The following is a 12500-nucleotide window of genomic DNA, read 5'->3' as shown; positions in this document are numbered from 1 at the left end:
TGGACTTCTGTGGTATAATTATTCTCCAGTTTGTGAGTCACCCCCCCAGTGGTTACGAGATTTGATTTTATCGTGATTGCGCCCATCCTCCTGTCCCATTGCAGCTTCTCCTTTATCTTTGGATGTGGGGTATCTTTGTCTTTGGATGTGGGGTATCTTTGTCTTTGGATGTGGGGTATCTTTTTTGGTGAGTTCCAGTGTCTTCCTGTCGATGATTATTCAGCAGTTTGTTGTGTTTCTGTTGCTCTTGCAAGAGGGAGGGAGTACTTGTCCTTTTACTCCACCGTCTTGAACCAATCTCTATTACTGAACATTTTTTTTTTTGGAATATTACTGAACATTTAAAAAATATAAATTTAATATACAGTTATCATCTGAGCAAGTGATGTTGTGAATGTATCTTTCTAGATTAAGTAAAAAAAAAATTGATAGCTACATTCCAAATGATGATCAATGTGATTAGCTGGCTCAGACTTTTTTTTTTTTTAAGTTTCTCTGACATGTGAAGTTTTTCTTCATTGGGCTTGAAGCAGTAGCCTAGGAGGAAATGATTTCAAACAGTTGATCGGCCTGAAACTTGAAAGGCTAAACCACTTGCTAAAATACTAACTTTGATTACTGTTTTTGTTTGTTTTTGTAGTTTGACGCAGTATGTGTTCACGGCCCTTAAGAGTTGCAGTTGTTTGCTTGTGGTATTACTTCTACTCCCTTCACACGTGGAAGCGAGTTTTACGACTAACTTTTTTTAGCAGTACTTTATTATTATTATTACTTGGAGAAATAGAAAGTGTTTTCTTCTTGTTCAAAGTGTGAGAGAAATGGCTGTCATTTTTTTCCTCTTTGGCTTTTGTTGAAATCATTTTACCTGGCCAGTAGCACCATAAAGAAATAGAGCTTTGGAAAATTTATCCTGCCAAGATTTACATAAATGTTTACATCTAGGCTGTTCTTGTCAGGTAGTTTTCACAGAGGATTACTAAAGGAAAATGTTGGCTGTCATTAGTAGCATTTTGAGACGTATCTTTAGCTGCTCCTGATTAGTGGTGACTAGAAATGAGGCAAGCATGCAATTAAAATAGAACTTTAAATGAATTGTATATACCAATGCTAGACTTGACAGATGGAGATTCTGGATTAACAAGAAGACAAGTGCATTATGTATTGCTGTTGTTAGCATTTCAGAAGTATGCCCACTTTTGTAAATGATATCTAGTTTTTATAAGGCATTTATTCCACAAGTTGTCAGGAATATGGTTATTTGGAATCATGGACATCACAAAGGATTGACTTTTTTAATGCACTCATTCGTGTCTCTAGTTATGAAAATGCAACTGTATACGTGTAATATCTTGTTTTCATAATTTACATTTTCAGGCAATGACAGAAAGCAAGAATCACATAATTATTCTGAGACATTTTTAGCCACATTGCACTGAACAGTTTTTATATGGAATAAATGCTTGTTGGATGTTTCCCAAGTGAAATGACAGATACTTAACTTGTAAGTAGCTGAGCCTCTGTCCGTGAAAAATCCCCAGGTCTTGTGGTGTGGTCCTGCTCCATTGTAGGCCACTTCTTCAAATGAAAAAATTGCAAGGTATTTTAAAGAGTGCCACTTATTCATATCAAGTAGTCTTGAGAAGGAGTTAGGTCTAAGCATATTTATTAAATGACCAGTAAAGTTTTTAGGCTAGGAGCCAATGTCTTGCAACAAATAAGGATAACTCTGTGGGGTAAGGCACTGGATGTCCCTTTAGGAAACATAACTCACTCTTTAGGGAGCTCTTGAACTATGTAAGGTAGACAAGTTTTAAACTATTTCATTGCTATTAGAAAAATGGTATTCTTTTAGAATTGTTATATTGGTGCAAAACTGTGCATTTGTTTTAGAACATGCTTGGAAGAGGTGAACACTAACAGACTTGGGACAAGCTTATATAGGTCTTGGAAAAGCATCATTGACGAGCTCAAGTTTTTTTCATTAAAATAACTAAAAATGAATTGTTCATATGCACCATTAAAGGATATAAAATCTAGAATATTCTCACAAGCAGTAGACTGATTCTTAAATGATACCTACATGAACCAAGAAAGAGCCGTTACAGACTCTGTTTTCATCAAATTCGACAGTTCTTTTTTCCCCCCAGCTTTATTGAGATATAAGTGACATATATAACGTTGTGTAAGTGTAAAGTGTACCGTGTGATGGTTTGATACACATATATATTGGGAAATGTTTCCCACAGTAAGGCAGTTCTTTTTAAAGTTTAGTGTAAGCACCAGGATTTTCAGGGGAACTTGCTAGACTCTGTACACCTAGTGCCCTTCCCATGAACTCCAAGGTGATGCTTATATTACTGGTCACTTATCGCACTTTGAGAGCAGTGCTGTGACAGACTGACGGTTGATACAGTCAGTAGTTTGTTTTCATATACGCTTTTTTGATTGAAAAAAAATAGCAATGGACATTTGCAAAGTAAATTTCACCACAGAGTCTTCCAGTTCATCTTTAAACTGTGTATTTATTTGACAACAGGGAGGTTACTAGAAAGTAAAGTGAAAATATAGTACAGGTGTATGTTCTGAATTCTACATTATATATGTCTGAAATTTAACTGAGAATTTTGATATCAACTGGAAAATTTATCAGTAATGGAAGTCAGATACATAGAATAACCATGAGCGTCTGGGAACCAGGGTGTGCCAATATTTAGATAACTGTCATTTAACCCTACGAGATGATTAATTTGTACTAATTAAAATTTGCATTAGAATATAATTTGGAGAATCAAACATCCATTCATGCGAATGTAAGACTTTCATTTCAGTCACGAGGCCTGGCTGTTATGTCTTGTTTATTACAATGTATCATATAGATAGTATATATAGTACTATATTTTAAGTGTTATAATTGTACGTTACATATAGTAGTATGTGTATAAAACCTACATTTGCATGTATCTATACTTTGTTCATTCAATAATATTAATTATTACAGTGGTTACTGAACAGTGGATCCCGGCTATTATCTTTGATTTATTAAATCATATGTGTAAATTATATATATGTATTCAAACGGTATTCTGCAGCTCTTACGGCAGAGTCTCATATTCAGGTTTACTCCATACATTTTAATAGAGTAATTAAACTGCGTAAATGGGAATGCTGCTGGATTCACTGAGATAAACACATAAGTTAACAATAATGGCTGTGATATATATAAACATATATATATATACCTATACATATATTTAATGCAATACTTCAGTCACTTACAGAAGAATATTCAAAACACAGCCCTCCGTTGTCAGTTTAAAAGCAAGTTATCGTTAAGGTTGATGAGGAAAAAATTCATCTGTAACAACCACCTTTAGAAACGATTTTTTACTGAATAAAAGTAAGTATCCAAAGTGCTGAGCCCGACAGTGAACACACCTGCTTCTCCTGCTTGTCGCCTCCAGACTCTGCAGCTTTCCTTTCTCGATTGTGTGGAAACGTATGTCTTTCTGTCCCTGCTCGGTCATGACGCCCTTGGCTCGGGTTCCTATGATACACACAGTTACGATGAGCTGCTGATCGACTGGATTTCCTAAGGTCACTAGGAAAAGTAGGCCCTGAGAAGTCAGGAGTGTGCACGGGCGGGTTCTTTCCTTTTGGGCTTTGTTTCTTTCCCGTGTTTACTGATTGGTTTTCACTGTTCATCTCTCCTAGTGCCTGGAGCCCTGCAAGGTGTCCTGGGACCTGCGGAAGCAGCAGTGCCAGAGCTTCTGTGAGGTAAGAGGCCCCGTACACAGCCACGGACACTCGGGACGCAATTGCAGGCTGACCACGTGCCAGTGGGTCCTTGGCATGGGAGAGCATCACGTTCTGGGGCTGGGGAAATTCACTTTCCTTCAGGTTTGTGTGTGTGTGTGTGCATGTGTGTGTAAATTCACCTTAAAAAAACTCTCGAGACTTCTTAAAACCTAGCCACCCACTGCTTCCATTATTAGTTAATCAGACAGTAAAACTTTTTTTTTAGCACCAGTGAAGAAGGGTTCAAGCTGTTGCCCTCCTCCCACCTCACATTATGGCTCTTCTGTGGGTGATTCTCGGCATAATAATTCTCATGCTTTTGGAGGAAGCCACCCTTTTATTAGTGGTGGGGTTTCCCAGAGATATTTCACCTGGCTCTTCACCCTCTGGGCAGCCCATACTCTGGGCTGAGGCTTGCCCACGTGTTCCCGTATGCAAGGCGCCTTACTTTCCCCGTGCTCTCAGGTAGATGATGGAGCGTTGCTGTCCCAGACAACCACTGTCTAAAATCATCAGTTGTGCTGAAGACGGGGAGGGCTGCTTTGCCGCACTGTCTCTTCCAGGGCAAACCAGGGACCCAGAGACCTGCCGTGAAGCAGCCAGGCTGACGGCACGGTGGCCGCTCAGAGTAAGAGCGGTCGGAAAGCCCGCAAGGGCCGTGAGCACGAGAGTTGGAAGAGTCCACTCTGGGGACCAAAGCAACACCGTGGAGGGTGGTGGCGAGGGAATGCCAGAAGACATGCCCGTGCGGCATCAGAGGGAAACGACGCTGCAGGGCTTCTTTGAGTGGAATGGGGGGCTGGTAGGGCACTTCCGAGCTTCTCCAAACAGACACAGTGGTCTGGTCCCACCCCCGTGCGGGAACTGCCAAGGTGGTCCTGTTGCCTGCGTTTCACCTTGGAGGGCGCACAGATTCCGTTCTGCAAACATGCCTGTGGGCCTGGGGTCATAATAGCGCCATCAGTTTTTTGTTTGTTTTTAATTAATTTATTTATTTTTGGCCGTGCTGGGTCTTCGTTGCTGTGCGTGGGCTTTCTCTAGTTGCGGCGAGTGGGGGCTGCTCTTCGTTGCGGTGCACGGGCTTCTCACTGCCGTGGCTCCTCTGTGGTGAAGCACGGGCTCTAGGTGCGTGGGCTTCAGTAGTTGTGGCACATGGGCTCAGTAGTTGTGGCTCACGGGCTTAGGTGCTCCACAGCATGTGGGATCCTCCCGGACCAGGGCTCGAACCTGTGTCCCCTGCATTGGCAGGCAGATTCTTAACCACTGAGCCACCAAGGAAGCCCCAGCTCCATCAATTTTAAGGTGCGTGAAATACATCCTCAGTCCTGATACCGTCTGACCTTCCCGACAAGCATGGAGATAAGCAGGGCACCCTGTAAGTCCACAGAGCTGTGTGTGGAAGCGTGGAGGCCTGGGAAGCTGGAAATTATCAAGTCACATGGCTCACCCACTGCAGGTGGCAAGACTGCCTCTCAGCTCCATCTCTGACCCCTCTCCCCATGTCCATGTGCTGCTGTGGCTGGATTCCCCTTGGACGGTTACAGGGGCTCACTGTGTTACAGGGTTATTTTAGAAAAGTGTTTAGTGTTGTTTTGGAAAGCTAGAATGGAAGTGTTTCTCAACTGCTAACGTAATCAATACGTGATCTTCCTAATCTCAGTTTTATTTTGCTCCAAAAGTTTCTACTCAGCATTTTGTGACTGGCTGGAACATGGGTTATTTGCAAACTTACGTAACGACATCTGTTGCCGGAAGTACCGGGGGGCTGAGGATTTTACCGTAAGTGAAGTCTTCGGAAGCATTTTGTAGTAGAGTGAACTTTAAAATGCTTCTGATAATACATAGGACTGGCAGGTATTTGAAGTTACATAGCCAATTGCTCTGCTACTGACACACACAGCTAAGCTAATGATTTAGTGTCAAATCGGATAGAAGAGCTCTCCTATGTCTTTTTGTATCTCGTCCTTTTCTGGACGTTGGAGATGACGCAGAGGAGCATAAATCATGGCTTCTGCCCTCCCTCAAGGGAGCTGACATATTACACTTCAGGTTTTCCAGAATATCTTCAGGCTTCTTTAGGGATCCGATCCAAACTTTCCCAGGAAACATGCTTACCTGCCATTCACATGAATGTTTCTTTATATTACATACCTCTTCCTGCATAAAAAATGACCCCCAAACTTAGTGGCTGAACACAGCACACAGTTTCTTTGGGTCAGGAGTTTGGGCACAGCTCAGCTGCATTCTCTGCCCAGCGTCTGTCAAGTCTGTAATCAAGGTGTTGGCTGGGCTGCATTCTCATCTGGGGGCTCGACTGTAGGAGAATCTGCTTCTAAGCTCTTTGCAATTGTCAGCAGAATTCACTTCCTTGCAGTTGTAGGACTGCGGTCCTGTTTCCTTGGTGACTCTTGGCTGGAGTGCACTCTTAGCTCCTAGAAGTTGCCTGTGGTCCCTCCCCATGTGGCCCCCTTCATTGGCAGGTCACAAAACAGCTATGTACTTCTTTAAGGCCAGAATCCTGGTTTCCAGTCTGCTGAGACGGAATTTTATATAACACAACATAATCTCAGGAGTGACAGTTCTTCACCTTGGCCATATTCTATTGGTTAGAAGCAGACACACACACACGGAGGTGATTACACCAGCGCAGGTCATGACTCGGTGGGGCTCATTCTAGGCTGTGGAGGGATTCAGGTCTCTTGAGACATAGAACAGAGAGGTTTGATCAGAAATGGAAACAAACAAGCAATAAACAAAACTGATGAATCTGTGCAAAGACAAGGACAGTAAGGCCATCCCTGTGTCTCCTACATTCTATAATGTGCACTCCTACATTATTTTGTATTCTGTTCTGTACACAGACTGTACATATATATGCTGCTGTAGAATCTAGAGGAACAAGATGTGCCCTGCTGTTCGCTTGGTAAACACATTATCCCTTAATATCACTGACTCTGTGTTGATAGTTTTACATCTGATCCCTGAGAAGGGAGATATAATTGAAACCGTTCTCCCTGAAATTCCAGATGTGATAGTGGGCTTCTGTAATTGCCGTTCTCTCTGAAATAACCGTGAGGACATCTGAACCACATCGGTTTATTAAAATGGGACTCGTGTGTACAAATTGTGATCTGCTGTTGGCAGAAAGGTTAATTGGAACTTGAAAGGTGGGGAAAACAGAGGCCAGTTAATGTGAGGGACTTTGTGGAGAGACCTCAGCCCGCTGGTCCAATAACTCAAAGCCTTAATGTGCAGTTTTAGCTGCTTCGATTGTTCTTATCTCTCTCTGCGTTTTTTTGCTTCTGTTTTATTTTGCAGTAAATGTCTGACTATTATGCTTAAACAGACTGAATCCTGAAAGGACTTGTCCCTGTTTCAGTATTTTTAAGGCTAGTCATTCATTGAGACAGACCCGTCCATGCCCCTGGTTACCACATTATGTATTAAGAATGCGTACAAGTTCCATATTGTCAGGAAGCTAAGCTTTCCCTCGGTAAGAGTTCGGACCCAGAAGGACTCCAACAGAAACAACTAGACTGTTAGATATCTTTGGCCCAATGTGTAGATTTGCAAGATGGTCTGAGCTTTGTCTTCTAAGGCATGAGTTTGCAAACTACACCCCACACAGCAAACCTGGTCTGCCTCTTGTTTTTGTAAGTAAAGTTTTATTGGAACTTGGCCAAACCAGTTTTTTTTTTTTTTTAATATATCATGTATGGCTGCTTCTGTGTTACAACAGCAGAGTTGGGCAGTTGTGATATATCATATGGTCCACAAAGTGGAACCTTTACAGGAAGTCTGGCCCTTTACAGAAAGCGTGTTCCAACTCCTGCTCTAAGAAGAAGAACCACGGTCATAATGATATCACACAACCTCCCTAACCATTCAGACTGTCATGATTTCTTAGCCTGTATTACCAACACCAATTTCTACACATAAAGTATTTTCTTGGTAATTTTAGTCATGAAGTTCCGCTATGTGGAAAAGATTTTCAGGGGCATGTTAATAATAACATACCTAGGATCCATTCATGGCCTCCTCATGTGCTGATCTCTGTAACTTCTCATATGACTGTCTGTACAGTTCTACTTTTGCTACTTTTTCAGGCTGATGGCAGAGTTAACAATGTTATTTTTTTAAATGACATAGTTAAATATATTAGAACAGGAATCTTTTTTTTTTTAATTTTTCACATTTATTAACTCATCATAGGGGTTCACTCCAGAATATGTTTTCTGCTTTTGCATAACGTATGACCTCTGACAGAAGTCACCATCAGCATTCATTGGGAATGTCTCCAGTATGAATCTTTGGGGGCAAATTAAGATAAACATCTTGTCTCAAGAACCCTTTGGGATCCTGATGTAGCTTACAGAAAAAAGAGGCAGTTCTGGTACACAGAGTATTAGGACACTCTGTTCACCTTTTAATGTTTGGGGTAAATGACAGCCCAAGGCTATGGATGTCTCTCAAGCCTAGATCTGAATCATAAGGGATGATTTCTCATGTGTTCTTTTATGAAACATGTTATTTTCTGTGATAGAGACATAGATAGATTGTACTTCATTGCTTTAGTTTATTAACTAGCCATTAGCCCCTTCCTCTTACTTTTATAAAACCTTAAGAAACATGATAAGCTATTACAATTTTTCATACTAGTCATAAAGTGCATGTTTTCCCATGTTTAAATGTATTTTTCTTAACAACTGATGTAATCTTGAATCATAAATGAACATGTCCTTTTCCCTTGTTAACGGTATATAAAATAGTCACGTGTGTTACAGCTGTTGTTGTCTTAGTTTCGTTCCTTTTTTTTTTTTTTTGCGGTACACGGGCCTCTCACTGTTGTGGCCTCTCCCGTTGCGGAGCACAGGCTCCGGACGCGCAGGCTCAGCGGCCATGGCTCACGGGCCCAGCCGTTCTGCGGCATGTGGGATCCTCCCGGACCGGGGCACGAACCTGTGCCCCCTGCATCGGCAGGCGGACTCTCAACCACTGCGCCACCAGGGAAGGCCTCGTTCTTTTTTTAAAAGAGAAATTTATTTATTTATTTATTTTTGTCTGTGTTGGGTCTTCGTTGCTGTGCGTGGGCTTTCTCTAGTTGTGGCAAGCGGGGGCTACTGTTTGTTGCGGTGCGTGGGCTTCTCATTGCGGTGGCTTCTCTTGTTGTGGAGCACGGGCTCTAGGCGCATGGGCTTCAGTAATTGTGGCTCACAGGCTCTAGAACGTGGGCTCAGTAGGTGTGGCTCGCGGGCTCTAGAGCGCAGGCTCAGTAGTTGTGGCACACGGGCTTAGTTGCTCCACGGTAGGTGGAATCTTCCCAGACCAGGGCTCGAACCTGTGTCCCCTGCACTGGCAGGCGGATTCTTAACCACTGTGCCATCAGAGAAGGCCCCTGTTGTCTTAGTTTTGATGACACCTGATACATCTTCGTTTATGCATGGGCTTCTTGCTGAGGAAACACCTCCCATCTTTAATTCTGATGTGTTTGACTTCATAATATCCCTACCCTAGTAGGAAGTCAGCTGAGATGTCAACCTTGGCCGTATGAAATGTGCACTAAGGGTCGTGGAAAGCTGAGACCTCACCTGCGTCAGGGGTCAGTCAGTGAGAGAAGCATCCATTGTTGATACTGAGCTTGTCATTCGATCAGCCTGGATTCTCATCGATCCAGTCCTGGTCAGGATGAAATTAGGAATGAAAAAGGGGTTTTCACTCTGCCACAGATGGCATTATTGATTCATTTCTTTGTGCTTTTTGATTTTCAAAATATTTTCCCATATTACTCCATTTGATTTCATAGCAATTCTTAGAAGTTAGGTCTGAATTTTACTAGGCGAACTTTATGGGCAGTGAAATCAGCGCACAAGGAGAAAATGTTTTATTGGCCCAAGATGACATGGTTCAGAGGCAGAGGAGTAAGATCTAAAATCGAGCGGGTGTGCCTTCTAGTTAACGTTTCTTTCCCACTGTCCTCCATCCCAGACACCTCTGTCTACCCCTGCTCCATGAATGAGCCTATCTCTTTTGTAAAATTGTGGGTCCAACCATTTGTGTGTGAACAGGCTTACTCTCAAATGAGAAGGAAGCTTTGATGATGCAGAATCATAGTTAGTTAAAGGCACTTCAAGGAATTGAAGGAGGAACACGGCTCCTTACTACTTACTGCAGGGTCTCTTTGGCCGTGGGACGTTCCAACGTGACTGGAAAGACACCTCGAAACTAAGGTGTCAGATGTGTCACACTGCTCTTCTTGCTGTCAAAACTTGTCCTGCCTCCGCTGCTCCACAGCCCAGTGTTATGTCTTCACATCTCGGGTATTAAGTAAACGCATCGCTTCAGGAACTCAGGCAGAGCCATCACCTGTCTGGGAATGTCTCTGCAAGAGTTAAAGGTACTGAAAGAAGCTGATGAGAGCTAAACAGGAAAAGGATGTCATCTGCCCCAGGTGTTTGCATGCCGGGGGAAGGACGAGCACGTAGAATTTAACACAAGTCTTTTGCTTTAGTGTACCAGAACGACAGCTGACCCGATTACAATGTCCTTGTGAAGGGACAAGTGGAGATGGACCTTGGTGCTGTTTTTTGAACGTAGTCATATCTTTTCTCTCCTGGGGGTTGGGGATATACCAGAATGTAATAAAATAAAGCTGGCTTTGGGTGCCACACCATGGGATTCATGATACAGTCACCTCTAGTCTTTTGAAAAGTCAACTAGTGAATCGTTCGGAGTCCATTAAATGAAGGTCCAGTATACAAGAGGGACTCAATTTTTATTAAAAAGGTTTGCTCTGTTGGAATATTTTCCCTGAGAAAGTTATAGTACGGCTCCTGAGTCCTCCCTTTAGGGGAGTTGTTCATATTTCGGGGGGGGGCAGCACCAGGATGGCTCTTGAGGTGTATGACTGGTGCGTAAGAAGCACAGGTTCTTCTTACTTGTACAGGATGAGTGCTTGAGCAGAAGAGAGATGTTGGTGGGTTAGTCCAGGGTGGCAGTGGTGGAGGTGGGCAGAAGTGGGCAGCACATATTCTGGAGGTAGAGCCGACAGAATCTGATGACACGTTGCGTGGGACGAATCGGGGGAATGAAGCGTTGATGGTAATGGCGGGGTCTTTGTCATGAACAGCTGGGGGAGGGAGCTGGCATGACCTTGAGCGGATACCGACATGGGGGGTATGTGAGAGGCACAGGTTGTGGGGTGGGGGGGGAGAAAGGATGGCCAGAGGCTTGGTGTTGAGCCTGCTGTGTCTGAGACGTAAATTAGACCTGCACTCGAGATGTGTCATGGGCACATAGATACATGAGTCTGGAGTTGAGAGATCAGGCTGGACATACAAATGTCATGGTGGATAGATGGTATTTAAAGTCACGAAGCTGGATGAAGCGGTAGAAGGACAAGAGCTTCATGGGTTATGTCCTAAATCAGTCCTGCTGGTGGACTAAGGGGGGAATGTTAAGATGGGAGAAGGTCCACGCGAGGGTGGAGTTCTAAAGGACACATGGCAACAGCTTTTCAAGAAGGAAGAGGTGATCAGTTGCACCTGCAGGACCGTGGAGGTCTGAAAATTGGTCACTGGATACCGTGATGCACAGGTCGCGGTCGACCTTAACAAGAGCAGAGTTAGCGGGTGGCTGCAGAGAAAGCCTGATTGATGTGTTCCAGAGGAATGGTAGGGAGAGACGGAGGGGGGGGGGTATGAGAACATTTCAGAGAGCACGGATTGCTGTGGAAGGTTGTGGGTGAAGGGCTGAGCAGGGTAACCCCACATTATATCACGTTTGGGGTGAAGAAATCATCCCGTAGTCTAAGCGGATGGGAACTGTCCTGAAGAGAGAGGGTGTGTGATGCTGGAGGAGAGGGGAGAACTGCAGAAGCACGTGACCTGAAGCGGCAGTGGCGTCCCCTGCACCATGTGAGGAAGGTTGGACGTGGCAGTAAAGGACCGTGCCTCCTTGTCGCGGGACGAGGTAGCGATTGAGAGCACACGGGCCAGCTTCCGGTGTATAGGCGGATGTGAAAGGGGATTCGTGGAAGTGTCCGTCTCAACGCTTCACTTTTCTCCGTGAAATGGGGTGGTTAGCTGAGGGTGATGGAGCCTGGGGTGACCAGCACGTAGCATATTTTCCCAAAAGCGTTAGCTTTTATCACTGTAATGAATAAACTTTTATTTTTTACAAAGGATAAACATTTACCTTTTATATTTTTATAGTCAAGAAAAGTATTAATGATATAGTCTGGATTGTGGTCCTTGGTCAAGGTGCAGATTTGGTCCAAGTTTCCTTTTCCACTTAGTGAGGGTGGGAGTAATGGAATCGAATCGTTTCAAGGAATGCTGAAGATTTTTATAATCGTTATGAGATCCCCTTTACCATCATCTTATAAAGGAAGCTGTCCTTATTAGATCAGATTTCACAGTCCTGGAAAATGAGGATATCAAGAATATTGAATGACGTTTTATGGTCATTCAGTAAATTATCCACTGGGTGGAACGTGTTCTCCATGGAATGCAGCCTTTTTTTTTCTTTTCATTTTTTTAAACAGTGAGGCTCAATTTTCATTGAATTTTTATGTGTTGCTGGGGAGTATACCATGAGACTCTATTGAGGAGAATTGATGAGTTTTGAAAATTTATAAGAGGCTGAGACTGGAGGCTCTTTTGAATGATTTAAAGACCTATCCTGTCTCAAAAGAGGGACTAGCCAGG

General features: G+C 43.3%; 1 protein-coding gene across 1 annotated transcript in view; it reads left to right on the top strand.

Annotated features, from left to right (window-relative positions):
* ANOS1 (anosmin 1) overlaps positions 1-12500 on the top strand; it is a 157558-nt gene that overhangs the window by 74064 nt on the left and 70994 nt on the right. Inside the window, exon 3 of the mRNA XM_024756305.1 lies at positions 3712-3774. Within this exon, the coding sequence (XP_024612073.1) occupies positions 3712-3774 (63 nt within the window). The remainder of the gene's footprint in view (positions 1-3711; positions 3775-12500) is intronic.

The sequence above is a fragment of the Neophocaena asiaeorientalis genome, unplaced genomic scaffold (genome assembly GCF_003031525.2).
Source record: "Neophocaena asiaeorientalis asiaeorientalis breed wild unplaced genomic scaffold, Neophocaena_asiaeorientalis_V1.1 scaffold69, whole genome shotgun sequence".
Classification (NCBI taxonomy): Eukaryota; Metazoa; Chordata; class Mammalia; order Artiodactyla; family Phocoenidae; genus Neophocaena; species Neophocaena asiaeorientalis.
The sequence above is the reverse complement of the archived record's forward strand: the minus strand, read 5'-3'. Positions and strand labels throughout refer to the sequence as shown.